This window comes from Pteropus vampyrus, unplaced genomic scaffold (genome assembly GCF_000151845.1).
Source record: "Pteropus vampyrus isolate Shadow unplaced genomic scaffold, Pvam_2.0 Scaffold903, whole genome shotgun sequence".
Lineage (NCBI taxonomy): Eukaryota > Metazoa > Chordata > Mammalia > Chiroptera > Pteropodidae > Pteropus > Pteropus vampyrus.
This window is the reverse complement of record NW_011889684.1, coordinates 30,893-48,216: the sequence shown is the minus strand read 5'-3', so window position 1 is coordinate 48,216 and position 17,324 is coordinate 30,893. Positions and strand designations below refer to the sequence as shown.

The window sequence follows — 17,324 nt, the reverse complement described above, 5'->3', positions numbered from 1 at the left end:
TAGATAAATGGAGGCTCCCGCAGGGGTGAGGTCACCGGGAGAAAGACGGACAATTCAGCGGTTCCAGCCAGTGTGTCCACCGCCAACAAGGTGACAGGCCAACGAGAGTAAGGACGGGGGAGGGTGCAGTCAGGAGCGCAGGCCGTTCACGGGGGGAGCGCTGTCTGATGCCCCACTGCTGGCGGGACAGTCGGCTTCTGTGCCCTCCAGTCATCGCATGGCAGCTGGGAAGTTCTTCCAGGTGCGTGGACCGTTTCCTGTCAGCCACAGGCTCAGGGGCCATGGGCTCAGGGGCCACGGCCCGCGGTCTAGGGAGCACCCAGCTCCACGCAGGTGGTTGGTGTGCGGGCAGCGAGTGCAGACGGCCGTGCAGCCCTTGTCGCCGGAGTCAGGTCGCTTTCATTTTTTGAAGTTTAAAAGCCCGGGGTCTAGCTCTGGCTCTGGCTCTGGTCCTGCTGGCGTTGAAGGGACAATGAGTGTAGATGTCACAATTACGAATGGTAGAAAGTTTATTCATTTTATGTTTTCAAATCGTATAATTTCGACGTTGCGCGTTGGTGGAAATGTCAGCGATGTGTATGTCGGTCGCGTGTACACCTGTGTGTTTAGCGGTGCCGTGGTGGCTGTCGGTGCTGGTAAATAACGTTTTCAGCTAACAATTTGTTAGCTGTTGCGTGGCTTCACATTTGTGCAGGACGCCTGACTGGGGCGGGGCTGCTCGGCCCCGTGTGTCAGTGAGCACAGGCACAGTGGCAGACACTTCATTTCACAGGTGTGACGGCAGCACACGCGAGCCGCATGGGGGATGGATGTCATCAGGTATAGGTCAGCAGGTTTAGACACTTGTGGTTGCGCTGTAAATTGCAATGCTGGTTGTTCATCCTATCTGACAATTTGTGGGTGGGCTGAGACTTTACGTCATCGGGTTTGGTTTAGTGCTCATTACCCACCGACCTTGGTGAGTAGGGTACAGGTGACCAGTAGTATGTTCAGATCAGTGGATGGTGAGATTTCACAGCCAGCATCAGGCCTGATGATAATCAAACGCCTGTGTCACTTCAGGTTCTCGACGATGGAGTAGGGAAGTTCTGAGTTTCGCAGTGAGACGGTTGTCATGGTGGCAGACGCTGGAGGGTACAACGTTTCTTTGACAGTTCATTGCTGGAGTGTGTTAAATTGATGACAGTCGCTATCGCGGGGGTACTAGAGCAGGGGCTTCTGCTGGGAACCCAGGGGAGGCTCTGTGGCCCATGGTGGCGTGGCTGCTCTAACGTGGGGAGCAAGTGTTCCAAAGCTGACCCAGATTATTAATCGCTGCAAGCCTGTCGTTGCCGTGTAGTTCCTGATGCAGTGGGTGACACAGTACGATGACGATATGGGGTTTACTGATACAGGAAGGGCGTAGACCAGCATTTTCAGGGTATAGGCCCAATAGCTCAGATAGCTAACCAGACTGGAAAGGCTGCGATGTGACAGCACAGAGATTTCTGAATTCTTAGGAGTGGGTCCCATTCCTATAATCCTAGAAATAAGGAGACTTAAAGCCCTGTTATTGACCCTATCACGGTCACTCTTTTGTCAGACGTATTTCTTCTGTTTGGGGTGTGGTGCTTGCTGTTTGGGGTGCGGTGCTTGCTGTACTGCTGTGTGCCACTTGCAAAGCTCCAGTGCTGGTGGTGAAGCCCTCTCATGGGAGGCCTGTTAGCCGAGGGCACGACGCTTGATGCAGAGGGAGGAAATGGTGAGGAATGGCGTCTTGGCGACGGAGTTCGCAGTGCAACGTTCTCTGCCCGAAAACACAGTGCAGACGTGACTCCTGTGTGTGCAGCGCCAAACGCAGCCCCTCGCCTGGTCCACCTTCTGCTCTGTCAAAGGCTTTCTTCCGCCAGGGACGCCATTAGCCATGCCACGGCTGGAGGTCAGGGTGGGATCTAGGTCTGATGCTCTCTGGCGATTAGCATTGGAAGTGTAAATGAGCCACTCGGTGCCTGACAGGAGAAAGGTCATCCACAGGTGACTCCACGTGGAGCCGTCTGCCCATCTGCCCTAGGTGGATCATGGCCACAGTCGCCAGCTGGGATTCGCCCGGGTCCGTACTGATCAGGGTGTGGCACAGATGGTGGGGTGCACGGGCCTTAGGCGAGGGCCAGGGTGAGCACGATGGTGACATGGTCTTGGTGGTGTTGACGCTGCAGTGGCTCCTCGGTAAATAATCGGGGGACATCAGCAGAGGCCGTGCACCCCACATCCGCTTTCTTTGCCGGCTCGTTTGTGACCGTCCCCGGGAAGTGTTATGGCAAGTAGGGTGGGGCGGTCAGTGACAGGCCAGTCAGGGGCATGTTGTCAGGGAGGAGGCTGCACTCCTAGTAGGAAAAGTCAAGTGTCACGCAGTCCTCGAGCTTTGCCCTTGGGCACGGGCCCTGATACACGTGTCGCACTGTGGGCCTGGCTTCTCGTGTCCTCTCCTGTCGGCAGAAGCAGGAGGCAGGACCCGGCCTGCCCAGCTCCGGGCTGACGATCACTGCGTGACCAACGCGACTGAGGTCATGTCCACTGGCTTGGCCAGCCATGCACAGGGCCTCCTGATCCGGCCCAGGGGTCGCGACCCCGGCTGTCGAGATGGCCCAGGGGACTCATTCCGTCAGCCACTCTTTGGGTCGGTGAGTGATGCTGTGTCCGACGAGTTGGTCTGAATCGTAGTCGCTCAGCAGCTCCGCTGTCTTCCGAGGTCGTTCCGCCCTGAGCTGTCCACTTACAGACTTGTCGTTCCCGGGGTGGTTAACGACTTTGCCTTTTTGGACAAATTAATTGCAGCTCCACAGAGTGTTCTCATCTTATTTCTTCATTCCGGCCTCTTCACGAAAAGGTCAGTTTCACTAATTAAAAGTGAGATACACGAAAACCCTCGTGTGGCCACTCGTACGAGTCCTTATTTAGGGAACAAACGGCTACCCTCGCCCTGCTCAGCCAGGTGCCACGGTGTCACATGGGCATTGCCGTCACTGGGCGTGCAGGGTGGTTCCAGGGACCTGGGCGTCAGCCGCACCTGTCAGGCGACAACTTGATTGGCAGGTCGCCTTATTTGCGGTGGCTCTCAGTGGGACACCCGTCCTGACAGACCCTTGTGCAGGAGCAGAGTGTCCCTGTCACATTGATGGGCTACTCCACGTTGTGACAGGAGGGCCCAGGGCTAAACCAGGAGCTGGAGCTGACATTGGAGCCTCGCCGTCACACTGCGGAGCTGACCGCCTGACCGGGCAGCCGCTTTGGACAACCGCGGCTGTGCTAGGCCACTCTCGAAGGCCGCGCCCCCCAGATCTGTGTTGAACGCCCATTAAAACGGTCGTTTTTATGTAAATTTCAATTCTGTTCCGGATTGGCAGCTGTCACCTAGCTCAGCAGGCTTTCCCGGGACCCGTGGCTTGCTCTGTGAAGCTGTTTGTAGGTGCCCTGTTTGCTTTCCCTTCGTAAACTGCTCCAGTTCAATTATGCATTCATGGCTTGTCATGAGATGAGTAAATTACAGGAAATGTGAATATATGTGCGAACATAGGTTTAATGTAATTGCCTTAATTCTTAAGTTCACGTCACTTAACTTGAATATTACAGTGTTTAACAGCCGGTTGTCGAAGTCCCTGAACATGCGACCACCTGCTCCCGTGAGGTGACCACGGAGCAAGAGCGCTGGGAGCCAAGGCGGTCACTGGGTTCACGGGCTCCTGGGGTCACTGTCCCCCCCTGCCGGCCCTCGGCCCCCAGGCATCCTGGCAGCTCCCTCCTATAGCACCAGTGTAAGGGGGGTCTCGTGCAGCCAGCTCCCCCCTTCCGGGGCTATGCAGCCCTCTGCGTTGTCTGTCCCCAGATATGAGGTCCCTGGGCATCCCCTCGCTGTCACCTCCAGCTTTCGCAGGAACGGATGGTCCCTGTCATGTTGGCAGGCCGCTGTCTTGGACCGTGGAGCCAGAATACACTTGATGAACCCATGAAGGGCAATCCTGCTGACCCACGCTCTTGGTCACTTAGCCACCTGGTGTCTTGTTCACATGGCATGTAGTATCACTGTGTACTGTGTGTGCTGATGACAGCAGGCACAGGCTCAGGGTCAAGAAGAGGTCACTGCCCCCTGGGGAGGGGTCCAAGCTCTGAAGACTCACAGGTGAGGCATGAACTGCACTGACAAAGACACGTGTCATCGGACACAGAGGCCTCGTTTGATTTAATGCGTTTCTAACATTTTAAGGTCAAGACTTGACATAAGAGTCTGAGTTTCTAGCTTCTCTGGGGAGAGTGGGGCCCGTCCAGGCATGGGTCACAGCAGTCACGGCAGAGGCAGCCCCTGAGGTGGGAGAGGACTCGGGGGCCAGCGCCGTGCAGGGACATGGCACAGGCACGGGACACTCACACGGGCTCCCAGACCCTCTTCTGCGAGCCTCCACCTGTTCCACCTTCCACCTTCACAGAGGCCTGAGGATGGAGCCTCACTGTGCCCATCACAGGCGGGGGCCTTGAGGGCTGCAGTCAGCCAGCTTCCCCAAGGTCACGGGCCGGGGAGGGGCAGGCAGGAACGATGCCGACAGAGCCGTGCAGGGCACTTTCCTGCCAGGCCATCGCGGCGGGGAGGCTGAGAGTCTCAGCCACAGCTGGCATGTGTGGCCAGCCCTGGAGTCCCGCCCTCCCGTGATTCAGTGCACAGACTTCTGGGTGGTGTTCGGGGCTCTGGCTGTGAAGAAATTGGGCCTTCTGACCCCACACAGCTGTGGTCAAGCGAAGACACGGTGAGACTGAACACCCGAGAAGCTGGGAGGAAACGGAGTGCTAAGGCGGGCCTTCCGGACACAGCTTTCAGCTGAGGCTCAGGCATGAGAAAGCTCGGGGTGAGGGCTGTGAGGCCAGAGGCCCGTACTCGATCGCAGTGAGCACTGAGGGCCTGTGGAGGTGACAGTAGTGGCAGCGGGCTGCCTTCCAGTGAGAGGACTCCAGAGTGGGTAGGGTCTCCAGAGGACACCCCTGCCTGTGACAGCAAAGGACCTCGAGTGGGCTGTCAGGGAGCCAAGTGAGGGAGACTCTGGGCAGGGTGCAGGCTGGGCACGGCATGCTCATCACTGGCCAGAGGACGTGCCAGGTGGTGTGGGGGCGAGAGATGAGATCCAGGGGGACGGGCCTCTGGGTGCTGGCCGAGGAAATGGAAGCGCAGTGGGAGGACAGCCCACAGAGCTGGGCTGAGCCTGTCCATCGCCCTGGACGGCAGCCTGCAGCCCAGGCAGGGGCCTCGTGGGGCGTGTCGACAAATCGCCGCCCTCGGCTCCCTCTGCTGAGACATGGAGGACCCGACAGACGGGACAGTGAGCCATGTCCTCAGACAGACTGGGGAGGGCCGGCTGTTCAGCTCTGCCTTCTGAGCTCATGGCCATTGACTCCAATTTCCAGCCACTCACTGAGCAGCGTGAGGCCCGCACCAGGCGGGGAGTGGCAGGTGTGAGGCAGAAGCCCGGAGGTGTGTGGGGTTCCTGGGTCACAGAGCAGGACGTCAGGGGCTTGGCTAAAGCCCTCAGGGGCCCCGTTGCGAGGGGAGCCATAGGTCAGCAGCCTCTAGGTCTGAGTGTGTCAGGTGGCCCCCGCCAGGTGCTGCTGTGGTCAGCCAACAAGGTGTTTGAGGAGCTGACGGACATCGAGCGGCAGTTCCACAAGGCGTTCTACACCGTGCGGGCGTATCTGAACTGTGACCGCTACTCGGTGGGCCTCCTGGACATGACCAAGGAGAAGGTGAGGCCTCGCTCCCCGGGCCTCCCGCCCAGCGGGCTCCCACCGAGGCGCCGACTCAGACACCACCTTCTCCTCTGCCCAGGAATTCTTTGACGTGTGGCCGGTTCTAATGGGAGAAGCCCAGCCGTACTCGGGCCCGCGCACACCCGATGGCCGTGTGAGTCGCAGGGGGCAGGCCCAGCTGGGGGTGGGGAAGGGCTGGGGCGGGCTGAGGGGCGCCAGGAATGGCCGCCTGCCTCACCTCTGGTGAGGCTGCCATCAGGATGCTGCCAGGAGCCCCTCACTTCTGTGCTCTGTCTCGCAGGAAATTCTCTTCTACAAAGTCATCGACTACATCCTCCACGGCAAGGAAGACATCAAAGTCATCCCGTAAGTGCCAGGCCTGCGGGCGGAAGGGCTCCCTGTGCCGCCTTCCTTTCTGGGAGAATGGAGGGAGGTGATGGCCTGCGGCACCAGGGACGGCCGGGGTGGATGTCCAGGGGACCAGGTGAGCTGCTTAGGTGGCCCTGTCAGCAGTAACTGACCTGTGAGGCCCTCAGGGTCTCGTCTTGGCTCGGCCAGCCTTGCAGGCAGGCAGATCCCCAGCAGGAGGCACCCGACCCGGTGTACCCAGTGGGGTGGGACAGGAGAGGGCGCCCAGCGCAGGGAGCCACACAGCCAGTGGAGCTGGAGTCAGTTCTACAGCCGAGAGAGACTGGGGAAGGCAGTCAGCCATTCCCAGTCCTACAGCCACGTGGCCCTGGGACCCCACCCTACAGGTCCCACAGAGCAGGCAGGAAGTGGCCCCACCAGGGAAAGGCATTCTCACAAGGTGAGGGCCTCAGCGTGGGCACAGAAGGAGGGATGAGGCAGCACAGATGCCCCCAAACCTGAAGCCTCCGTTCCTATGCCCTCATCAGCTTCCCCGCCCACCCGGAACCTCCACAACCCCTGTGCCCCAAGTGCAGAACATGCAGCGAACGCCAGCACACACAGTCATGCACACCCTCAAACACCCCGTGCCTGCTCCATCTGACCCTCTGCGTTTCTCCCCCAGCACTCCCCCAGCTGATCACTGGGCCCTGGCCAGTGGCCTTCCAACCTACGTGGCAGAAAGTGGCTTCGTAAGTTCCCCAAGGCCCCGCCCTTGCCTGGGGCCACCCTGACCCCTCGCATCCCAGTGCTTCCCCCCAGCCTGGCGCCTCTGCGGCTCCCAGCTGCTGCCCAGCGTTGCCCACCCAGAAGCTCAGTGGCTGGACAGTCTTTTTCAGATCGTGCTGCACATTTGGCTGCTTTAGCTGAAATGGTTTTTTGGTCCTTTTTCAGATCTGTAACATTATGAATGCCCCCGCCGACGAAATGTTCAAATTCCAGGTATCTGCATATTCGTTAATAGAAAATGTCTATAGTAGTTCAGAAACAATAATCTGAATTGGTTTTTGCCACTTAAGAAGGTACCTCAAAATCTCAGTGACTAACAGCAGCAAACACGTACTCCACACTCACGTCTGCGGCTTTGCTGGGCTTGGCCGGACCCCAGCAAGTGTTTGAGTCTGCTCCCCACTCTTCACCTGGGTACACACAACCTGGCAGGCTCCCTCCTGCAGGAGGCCTAGGGTCATGTGCACTGGGGAAGAGGCCTACGTCTCTAAGGGCCCCCTCCAGGAACCGCCAGTGTCCTATTTCACTGGCCAGGCGTCAGGGGCATGTGAGACAGCACTGACTAGTTGCATCACCTGTGGGGCCGTGAGAGCCTTGTGGGAGTGCGCCTCAGTATGACCAAAGCACCAACATGGCGAAGCCACCCCTGGGACAGTGTCCTCAGCTCCCCTAGTGGCAGAGGGCACAACATAACCCATGCATGGTAGGAGGTGATGCGAGCAGACCCCGGAGGAACAAGGACCCCGTCACTGAAGTTTGAGGCCAGAAAAAGTGGGGTTCATCCTTGCTGGGTGACAAGCCTGGGCTGGGGCCGGGCCAGAGCAGCCATGATCTCTGGACGCTTGTCCCTGCAGGAAGGCCCTCTGGATGACTCTGGGTGGGTCATCAAGAACGTCCTGTCCATGCCCATCGTCAACAAGAAGGAGGAGATTGTGGGCGTGGCCACGTTCTACAACAGGAAAGATGGGAAGCCTTTCGATGAGCAGGATGAGGTCCTCATGGAGGTAAGCGCCTGCCATAGGTGCGGCTCTAGTGGGGGCACTTCTGTGATGGTGCAGGACATGTGTCTGCTTGGCCTCTGACCCAGCATTAGGCCCAAGGAGAACGGGGACAAGGAGGGACTGTGGCCCCACTCCTGAAAGCCAGGCTCCCGGGCAGGCACCCCAGGCCCCGCAAGAAGCGCCCGCTGTCCTGGGACCCACGCCCCGGACAGCAGGAGCCGTGAGGCTAACGGCCGCCCCGTCCACAGTCCCTCACGCAGTTCTTGGGCTGGTCAGTGCTGAACACGGACACCTATGACAAGATGAACAAGCTGGAGAACCGCAAGGACATTGCCCAGGACATGGTGCTGTACCATGTGAGATGTGACAAGGACGAGATCCAGCTGATCCTGGTACTGCTCCCGTCACTTCCTGTCTCCTCCCTGCCCAGCGGGGTGACAGGCGCCCAGGGGCTCTGGCCCATCCTGGGCTCCCGCATGCTCTGCACGGCCCGGGGCGGGTCCCTTCCCAGGCCCTAGTCTCCCTGACCGTGAGGGCTCCATCAGAATGCAGACCAGTGCAGAGGGGCCGGGCATGCAGGCGGGGCATGCCACCCCCCGCACTGGCACTTATCTCTGAAACTGGAGGCTCCTGCTGGGGCTTTCTGCAGCAACCGTTATTCTTTTGTGCCAGATGTCACTTTGTCCCATGGTCACAAGGGTGTAGCTGACATTGTCACTCTCTGCCTCACTACATGTGTTCTCTCCTAGCCAACAAGGGAACGCCTGGGGAAGGAGCCTGCTGACTGTGAGGAGGACGAGCTGGGGAAAATCTTGGTCAGAATCTGACCCCCCACCCTTAGGCGAAGGCTGGAAGGGCCTGAGGGTGGGGGGACATTTCTTTATCCCAGGAGACTAAGTGTCGTCTTGTGATGTTTGCTGCTGTCTCTGTGCCATGTACCTGCGCCACATGTGTCTGTGCCACACATGTGCCCGTGTCACATTTGTGCCTGTGCATCTTTGCGTGTGTCCTTGACAACATCACTGCCCAGTTAGCAAGTTGTCCGGCTGTGGGGGAGGCGAGACCTGAGCCACCGGGGGATCAGTGTCCCAGCTACAGGCCAGAGGGCCTGGAAGGCAGGTGTCACCAGACACCTGGGGCGTCTGAGGCTGGACAGACGAGGAACCGCTGGGGCTCAGGTCGGCCTGCCTCCCTCAGCCCTGCGGTCCCTCCCGCAGAAGGAGACGCTGCCAGGGCCCACCAAGTTCGACATCTATGAGTTCCACTTCTCCGACCTGGAGTGCACGGAGCTGGAGCTGGTCAAGTGCGGCATCCAGATGTACTACGAGCTGGGCGTGGTCCGGAAGTTCCAGATCCCCCAGGAGGTGGGGGCATGGTCAGGGGTCCCAGGTCCCCTGGGAGGTGAGGGCCAAGGGGGGCAGAGAAGACAAGACACCCTCTGCGTTGGAATACAGAGGCCCTCGAGGATGGTCCCAGGGAGGAGTGGACGGCTTGCCCTCAGCTCTGCTACTTCCCCGTGCTCCCCCAGCTTCTGCCCTGCTCCCACCTTCACACCCCAGGGGCATCCACCCCCCCATATGAAGGGACCAACTCTCCTCATGCTCCTGACAACAGGGCAGGGCCTGGCATTTTCAGAAGACATTTTACTAAACACTAAAGAATACAAAAAGAAAAACTTACAGAAAATATTAACAGGAAAAAAACGATTTCCAAATGATTTTCTGGCCATAAAAATCACAGAGGCAATAAAGGGCTCCAGGGTCCATCTCCTGGTGGCCAGAGGGCACCGTCCACGCCTTGCAGCTGGCACTGGCCTGCGCACTTGTGCTGCACCTCCCTGTCACGTGCCAGATGCACAAGCATCTTGCAGCACTCAAATACCCATGCCCCAAACGGACCTTTTCCTCGATACTGCCGCAGACGGCTCGCTGAGGTCCCCTTCCTGGCTCCGGGCTGGGCTGTCAGACGGGGGCCCCGAAGCCCTGCAGATGCTGGGCTGTTCTGAGTGGGGCGCAGTCCACCCAGCAGGTCAGAGGGGGCCCCCAGGCCCAGCTGAGGGCACCTGGACTCTGTCCCCCGCGCTCCCTCAGGTGCTGGTGCGGTTCCTGTTCTCCGTGAGCAAAGGGTACCGGAGGATCACCTATCACAACTGGCGCCACGGGTTCAACGTGGCGCAGACCATGTTCACGCTGCTCATGGTGCGTGGCCGGGACTGGCGGGGGCGGAGCCTGGGGGGAGCAGCGGGATGAGAGGGCGCCTCCTGCACCTGACCCAGGTCTCAAAGTCAGGGTCCAGCAGGGGCGGAGCCTCCATTCCTGTGGGAGGGGCAGCAAGCCAAGCCCAGCTGCCCCCCGTCCTAGGAGGTTGCAGCGGGAGGGCGGGCTAGGGTGCTGGCCCGGCCACAGGACCTGGCGCTTGTCCCCGCAGACAGGAAAGCTGAAGAGCTACTACACGGACCTGGAGGCCTTCGCCATGGTCACGGCCGGCCTGTGCCACGACATCGACCACCGCGGCACCAACAACCTGTACCAGATGAAGTAGGCGCGCCTGGGTCTCCCGCAGACCCGGCAGGGGAAAGTGGGGTCTCCTCCGAGGGGTGGCAGCACTCACAGGCATGCCCCTCCGCAGCCCCGCTGGGGCTCTGAGCACCGCTGTCTCTCTGTATGACCTTCGCGACAGGTCCCAGAACCCCTTAGCCAAGCTGCATGGCTCCTCGATTTTGGAACGGCATCACCTGGAGTTCGGGAAGTTCCTGCTGGCAGAGGAGGTTCGTGTCCCCAGTTACTGCTCACATGCTTCCACCGACTGACCCCGCCCACAGCCCCCGCCTACACGGGCTCCCCGCCAGGCAGGAGGGTCGTGGGCTGGGTGCCCCCGTGGGGTGAGGAGCAAGATGTCAGGCCAGCTGGGTCCGGTGCCATGACCTGTGGGTGACCGTGGGCCAGCACCACCCAAACCTGAGGGCCACACTGAGATGGCCCTTCGCGCAGGCCCTGAACATCTACCAGAACCTGAACCGGCGGCAGCACGAGCACGTGATCCACCTCATGGACATCGCCATCATCGCCACCGACCTGGCGCTCTACTTCAAGTGGGTGCCCCTGCTGCCCGCCCGGGACTTGCGGGGCGCCAGGGAGCCTGGCTGGGGCGGGAGCGCGGGGCTCGCGTCCAAGACGGGCGGATAGGTCCTGTGTGGGCGAAGGGAGGGGTGACCAGTTCCCCTCGTCCTCGCGTTCAGGAAGAGGACCATGTTCCAGAAGATCGTAGACGAGTCTAAGAACTACGAGGACAAGAAGAGCTGGGTGGAGTACCTCTCCCTGGAGACCACGCGGAAGGAGATCGTCATGTGAGAAACTTCCTACACCCCCCAGACTGGTAGACCCCACAGTCCCCCGTGCTCTGGAATACAACCGCTCCTGCCTCAAGGGCTTTGATGCCTCTACACAAGGGCTCCACCTTGCTCCTCATTTTCAGGGAGCCAGCCAGGGCCAGGGTCCGACAGACCGCTCCCTAGTTCCCGAGGTTCAGCAATAACCCACTCGCCAATGAGCCTCCTTCTTCTCCTGCAAGGTGGAGATTCGGGCTCCCCCCAGCCCATTCAGAATCCCAGAAAGAAACGTGTCAATCACTGCACTTAGAGGCACCAGATAAAACCTGGTGATTTCACTTCGTGGCTGTGAGCAGGGAGGGGCAGCAGCGGTGTAGCTGTGTGCAGGCTGTCCTCTGCTGGGATGACACGGGCGTAGACCTGTGCCCCATGGTCACCAGGCCTCTCGGGGCTGCAGAGCGCTGGGATGGAGGCGAGGGAGGGAGGCTGGGCCTGCCTGGAGCTCCGTCTGCCCACAGGGCCATGATGATGACGGCATGCGACCTGTCTGCCATCACCAAGCCCTGGGAAGTTCAGAGCAAGGTCAGGAGTCACGCGGGGCCCGACCTCCTATCAGTGCTTTATGGGATTACACTGAAGGGGAGCCTGACGTCCGGGACAGACGCACTGGTTTGCAGACAGAGCTGAGGGCAGCCGCCCTGCTCTGGGGCTGGGCCAGCAATTGCATGGTGGGAGGTGCCACTGTGCTCACCATGTGTCAGGCCCAGATGGTGGGGCTCCCAGGGGGATCTGGGGTGGAGAAGACAGAGGGCACAGAGCCTTTTGCATGTTCTCAGGACAATTTCTGACCAAGCACTAGACTCCACAAGATGAGTGTTTTGTGTACCCCCCAGGTCGCTCTGCTGGTGGCAGCTGAGTTCTGGGAACAAGGTGACTTGGAAAGGACAGTTCTGGATCAGCAGCCCATTGTGAGTGTTGCTTCCAGAATCTTCCCCATCCCCCCCACTGTGGTCCATGAGAGCCTCATGCAGACAGGAGACCCCCAGGGATTCTGAGGTCCTGGGGCCTCAGTCTCACTTTGTGGGTCATGTGACATGAGCCAGGCATGAATTTAGGTGGTTCCTGATCTGGGCGAAGCTGTGACCTCATGCAGAGGTCAAACCAGGCTGTGGTGTGAAGCCAAGAGCCTCTGTGGGCCCAGGCACCTCCGCGGTGAACACAGCTGGGCCTTCGGCTGCTCGCGGAAGGACCAGGGCAGGACAGCCCTGGCCATGGGGAGAGGGTCGGGCCAGAGGAAGGTGGGACGGGAGCCCAGGGGCCCACATCCTGGTGAATGGATGATGCTTAGGTCTTTGGCTAAGCAGTGTGGGGTCAAGAATATGTTGCTAGAGCACGATGGCACCTGCATAGGATCCAAGGGGACCTGGGCAGTGTAGTGGTGTCAACGACATGTGGAAGGATGGCAAGAGGGTTTGCCTCACAAGTCGACTCCAGTCAGCGAACAGCTGTCTGAGCATGGCCTTGAGAAGGCTTTGGGGCCAGGCATTGACGGCAGGAAGAGGCACCCTGACCAACTGACACGGTCTCTTGGGAAGACAGGTAGCACATTTGTCCCCTCTGGGCCAGGCCTCTAGGAGTCCTACCTGGCACCAAGGACAGCTCCTCTGGGCTGCGCCGGGGTTTGCCCACCCGGAGCCAAGTCTTGGCTCAGCACCATGGACAGCTCCCGGGGGAGCTGGGGGGGGGGCACGGGCAAGTCAGCACTGTGGACACTGACCAGGCTGGCACAGAGGGGCTCGGGGCATCCTGGTTCTCCCCTGCAGAGGGCTACATCTGTCAAAGTAGGCTGGGCCCCCGGGCCAGGGCGCCCCCATCCTGTGGGTGCTGTGTCTCCGTGAACATGCTTGTTTGAGCTGGGTGGGCTGAGTGAGTCCTGGGGGCATGTCTACCCTCATGCCTCACCATGTCTCTGCTCCCCCAAAGCCGATGATGGACCGGAACAAGGCGTCCGAGCTCCCCAAGCTGCAGGTTGGCTTCATCGACTTCGTGTGTACGTTTGTGTACAAGGTGAGGGGAGGCGCAGGGCCTGCCTGGGTGGCTGGAGGGGGAGGGGGCTGGTGGGTCACCCGAACGCCCAGGCCGCCCCGGCCCCCACCCTTCTCACATCTGCACTTAACATCTTCAGTGTCACCCCAAGGGGAGACCCTCCCACCTCCACCTCACCCGGTCAGTTCCTCAGAAGCGCTACGCTCTCCCAGGGGCTTCCTCCCTCTTGGTGTCCTGGCCCTCACTTCGAGGTCTCACCTCAGATGTCCCTTCCCCAAACCCCACCTGGGACCTGCACGTTGTTCTCGGGGCCCTGGCCGCAGTGTGTCTGCGTGTGCATTTGTTCAGGTCTGTGAACCCTGGGAGGGCAGGGGTGGGTCCACCCAACGCAGGCGGGTGTGCTTCACCCAGCAAACGTATGTTGCATAACTGACAAGTGACAGTTGGACACCAAAGACATGGAGCAGACACTGTGCTGTCACAACTCAGGGGACCAACCAGGGACTGAGGGGTCAGACTGCAGAGCCCTCCTTAGTGATGCCCAATATGCCCACAGGCTCCACTCCACCATTGTGGGGCCTGTGGGGGCGGAACCCCCACTCCGAGGAGATTATCTGGTTCTAACTGGACCAGCCCCACCCCCACCTCGGCCCGCGTGCCTCCCACACTTCCCTTTGCTGAAACCCCAGCCCCCTCCCTGCCTCCACAGCAGGGCTGGAGTGCGGAGGGGAGATGCGGGCCCAGGGTGTGCAGCCTAGTCCCGAGGTCACGGGTCACAGCCCCACACGCTCCACAGCCGATGTGGCGTGTCCATGTGTAAGCACGTGCACGTGGGGTGCGTGTACGTGACACGGGGAGCACAGGACCTGCATGTCTGTCCTGCTGCCCCCTGCGCAGTGGATACTTGCTACTCCATTCCTGGGGTCCTCACCCCACTGTGACCGTGCGTGTCATGAGCTCCCTGTCTGCTTCACAAACACAACCCTGAGCCCTCTCCCTTTCAGCGCTTCGCTGGGAGAGTGACATCTCAGTGGTCCTCCCTCCCCCCGCCAGGCAGGCCCCTCTGGCTGCCAGTTGGGGCCCAGGCATGGGGACCCAGGAGCCAGTGGGGGTACGGTCCGCCTGCTCCGTGTTCTTTCCAGGAGTTTTCCCGTTTCCACGAGGAGATCCTGCCCATGTTCGAACGGCTGCAGAACAACCGGAAGGAGTGGAAGGCCCTAGCCGATGAGCATGAGGAGAAGGTGAAGGCCCTGGAGGAGAAGAAGCAGCAGGACGGGATGGCAGCCAAGAAAGGTCTGGGCGCACCTGATGCCACACTCGCGCTGCGGGTCGCGGGCACTGCTTAATCACAACATCGAAGTGTGTGGGGACAGAATGCAACAGCAGCGTGAGACGAGAAGGCGCAGGGTGCAGACAGGCTGTGGTGGGCACTCTTGGGTTCCTGACTGCGAGGCTGCCCAGGGAATCTGCTGACGAACCTGGATGGAAAGGGTCCCCTGCCACTCTCCCGGGGGCTCATCTCCCTGAGCGAGTGGCTGACTGCTTTACTTCTCCCGTCACGGGGCTGGCGGGGGGTGGGGGGGAGCCCTAAGAAATACCGTGGGCTCTTCACAGCTCTGTTCACAGAGCAGTTCCCTCCCGAGTAACTAGTCTACCTGTGCGTCCGTGCCCCTCACAAACCAACCGCAGAGCCCCTGCTGCCCCAAAATAAAGGAAAGCAGCTAAATACCACGAACCAATAGCTGAGTGAGCACGACGTCTCTCCCTGCACTGTGTCCTGCTTGCCCTGCATCCATATCCGGCACACCCCCCCCTGGACGCATGGCTGTGTCGCCCTGGTGTTTGCCTGTGCTCGGCCACCTCGGCTTGGAGACTCGTTGCTGTGGGGAGGGAACCAGTGCAAGCAAGGTGGTTCCGGAGTGACAGGAGGCCAGGGCTCAAAGTGTCACCAAGGGCTCAGATAAGAAAGGCTGAGCCCAGCTAACCGGCTTAGGCGGACCACGGCTCTGCCCTTCCTCCTGCGGGGCTGGTAGGGGCCACACAGAGCAGGGCACGGGCCGACTGTTCACATGGCTGGTGCTCACCACCTTGTCTTCTCTTGCAGTGGGCACAGAAATCTGCAACGGTGGCCCTGCGCCCAAGTCTTCGACTTGCTGCATCCTGTGAGCCAGTCAGCGGGGTCGGATGGGCCTCTCTCCCTGCACACCCGCTGGGACTCTGCCTCTAACCGTTTGGTACAAAAGATTAGGAAGCCTGAGATGACTTAAGGCAATTTCGGGTATTTTGAATTTTTTTTAAGCTTTGTGTTTTTATAAACTAAAGCCAACTACTAATAACTTAAACAGTGTAGCCTACACTTGCACTCATCCATTTTTGGATACATAGCAGCCTCCTGAGACCTTTGGAAGTCTGTGAACTGTGTCTAAAAACACTGGGTGTGAGACTCTTCACAACTGCACATGTATTTATGTGTATATGGGTAGGTAGATGGGCACATAGAGGCCATTTCCCATCTGGTTTAGGGAAAAAATTATGACCAGAAGTTAAAAATAAAAAATAAAACAAGCTACCCTTTTACGTGGTGGAAATTATGGCAGCGGGTATATCGTATATGACCAATTGGAAAATTCTTCCAGAAAGTTCAAGGCCAAGACTTGAGTGAGCTGTGCGGAAATAATCTGTAACAAACTCTCCGCTCTGAACTGCGTTGCCAGACCAGAGGCCAGAGCAGGCTTTACCGCCAACACCTGTGGTCTGCCCGGGCTCGCCTTTCCAACAGGGGTCCCCTTACTGCTCTAGTCGCTTATTCTGTGAGCCAGGAAGAGAGGGAGTCAGACCCAAACTGGGCAACGCAGGGCTCACACTTGACACAGGGACCAATTATCTGGAAGAAATGGACTTTCAACTCCTAATGTGACCTCCACAGCATTCGTTCCTCACACTGGTGAGTTTGCCCCATGGGAAGCGTTCAGCTTCAGGCCAGTCTGAAGGCCAATTCAGATGGCACTCAGGCCTTCCCAGAGCTCCCAGGGAAGTGGGGGGGGTGCTCTCCGGAGGAACATTTTGGTTTCCATCTCAGTGGTGCCACCTGGTGGCAAGGTCCTGTGGCTGGGGCCCAGGCCCCTCCATGTTCTGAGGGACTCAGTACTGCTCTGGACAGGGTCTCACCAACCTCACAGGTGGGTTCATGCAAGCCTCACCCTAACCAAAAGCAGGGCTTTGAAGTGCCAGTATGTTGCTTCCCATTTTCTCTTCCATTTGAATATCAACTCACTTTCCAAATGAAACTGGGGTTCCAACCCTAGAAAATGTGCTCAAGAGCAGTAGCTAGGATGTAGCAACATTCCAACACCAGGCCTCAGGGGTTAGAAGGGCTCGGCCAGCAAAGGCTGGAAGTCGCTGTCCGCTCAGCGACCGGGGCCCAAGCCCCCTGAACAGCTTATGCGACGCCCCAGACTAGTCCTCAGTAGGCCACATCCCCTCCCTAGGGTCAAAGGGAGGATTTATGAAGGGGGTGGGAGGCTGGAGATCCAGGTCTCAACTGTAAGGCCACTCCCAAACATCTGCACTGACTGCCCATGCCCATCCAAGGGTCTGGCCCCAGGGCTCAGAGGACTGAAGATGAAGCAGCACCCGCGATGCCCAGGCCAGCTGTGTCTCCATCATAAACTGCACCCTGAGGGACCCCCCACTGGGATGCCCCAGAGATCAGGTGAATCAGGTGACACAGTGTCCGTGCTCTCCTCCGTCCCCCTCATCCTGCATCTTCTGAAACACCCCTCCCCCACCCCACATAAAGTGAGGGCAGTCAAGGAGAACCAGAGTGTCCCACAACACAGAAAGCTTTATTCGTCCACACTGCTGCGGAGGAAGGCAGGCTCACTTCAGGATGCTGTCATCTTGGGCTGAAGGGTGAGAAGGGAGATGCGGGCGTTATTACACACTCAGGCAAACCCAAAGGACCACTTCGGATTTTCAGTGTTGAACTGTCCGTATCCAGTTCCAATGGAACCAGCATCGCCCAGGCTCAACTCTCGTCCTCGTTC

General features: G+C 59.3%; 1 protein-coding gene across 2 annotated transcripts in view; it reads left to right on the top strand.

The window, feature by feature from the left end:
- PDE6B (phosphodiesterase 6B) overlaps positions 1-15,845 on the top strand; it is a 31,097-nt gene extending 15,252 nt beyond the window's left edge. Inside the window, exons 1-20 of one of the 2 annotated variants that reach the window (XM_023526457.1) lie at positions 4,699-4,775; positions 5,623-5,763; positions 5,846-5,920; positions 6,068-6,132; positions 6,800-6,866; positions 7,069-7,116; positions 7,758-7,907; positions 8,153-8,296; positions 8,654-8,719; positions 9,122-9,268; positions 9,995-10,102; positions 10,332-10,441; positions 10,584-10,671; positions 10,895-10,995; positions 11,143-11,250; positions 11,751-11,814; positions 12,126-12,200; positions 13,216-13,299; positions 14,421-14,571; positions 15,383-15,845. In XM_023526457.1, the coding sequence (XP_023382225.1) occupies positions 5,749-5,763; positions 5,846-5,920; positions 6,068-6,132; positions 6,800-6,866; positions 7,069-7,116; positions 7,758-7,907; positions 8,153-8,296; positions 8,654-8,719; positions 9,122-9,268; positions 9,995-10,102; positions 10,332-10,441; positions 10,584-10,671; positions 10,895-10,995; positions 11,143-11,250; positions 11,751-11,814; positions 12,126-12,200; positions 13,216-13,299; positions 14,421-14,571; positions 15,383-15,444 (1,728 nt within the window). In that variant the 5' untranslated portion in view covers positions 4,699-4,775; positions 5,623-5,748 and the 3' untranslated portion in view covers positions 15,445-15,845. Of the gene's footprint in view, positions 1-4,698; positions 4,776-5,622; positions 5,764-5,845; positions 5,921-6,067; positions 6,133-6,799; positions 6,867-7,068; positions 7,117-7,757; positions 7,908-8,152; positions 8,297-8,653; positions 8,720-9,121; positions 9,269-9,994; positions 10,103-10,331; positions 10,442-10,583; positions 10,672-10,894; positions 10,996-11,142; positions 11,251-11,750; positions 11,815-12,125; positions 12,201-13,215; positions 13,300-14,420; positions 14,572-15,382 lie in introns of those variants that run through there. The other variant, XM_011386079.2, reaches the window with a different exon arrangement.
- The last annotated feature ends 1,479 nt before the right edge of the window (positions 15,846-17,324 follow it).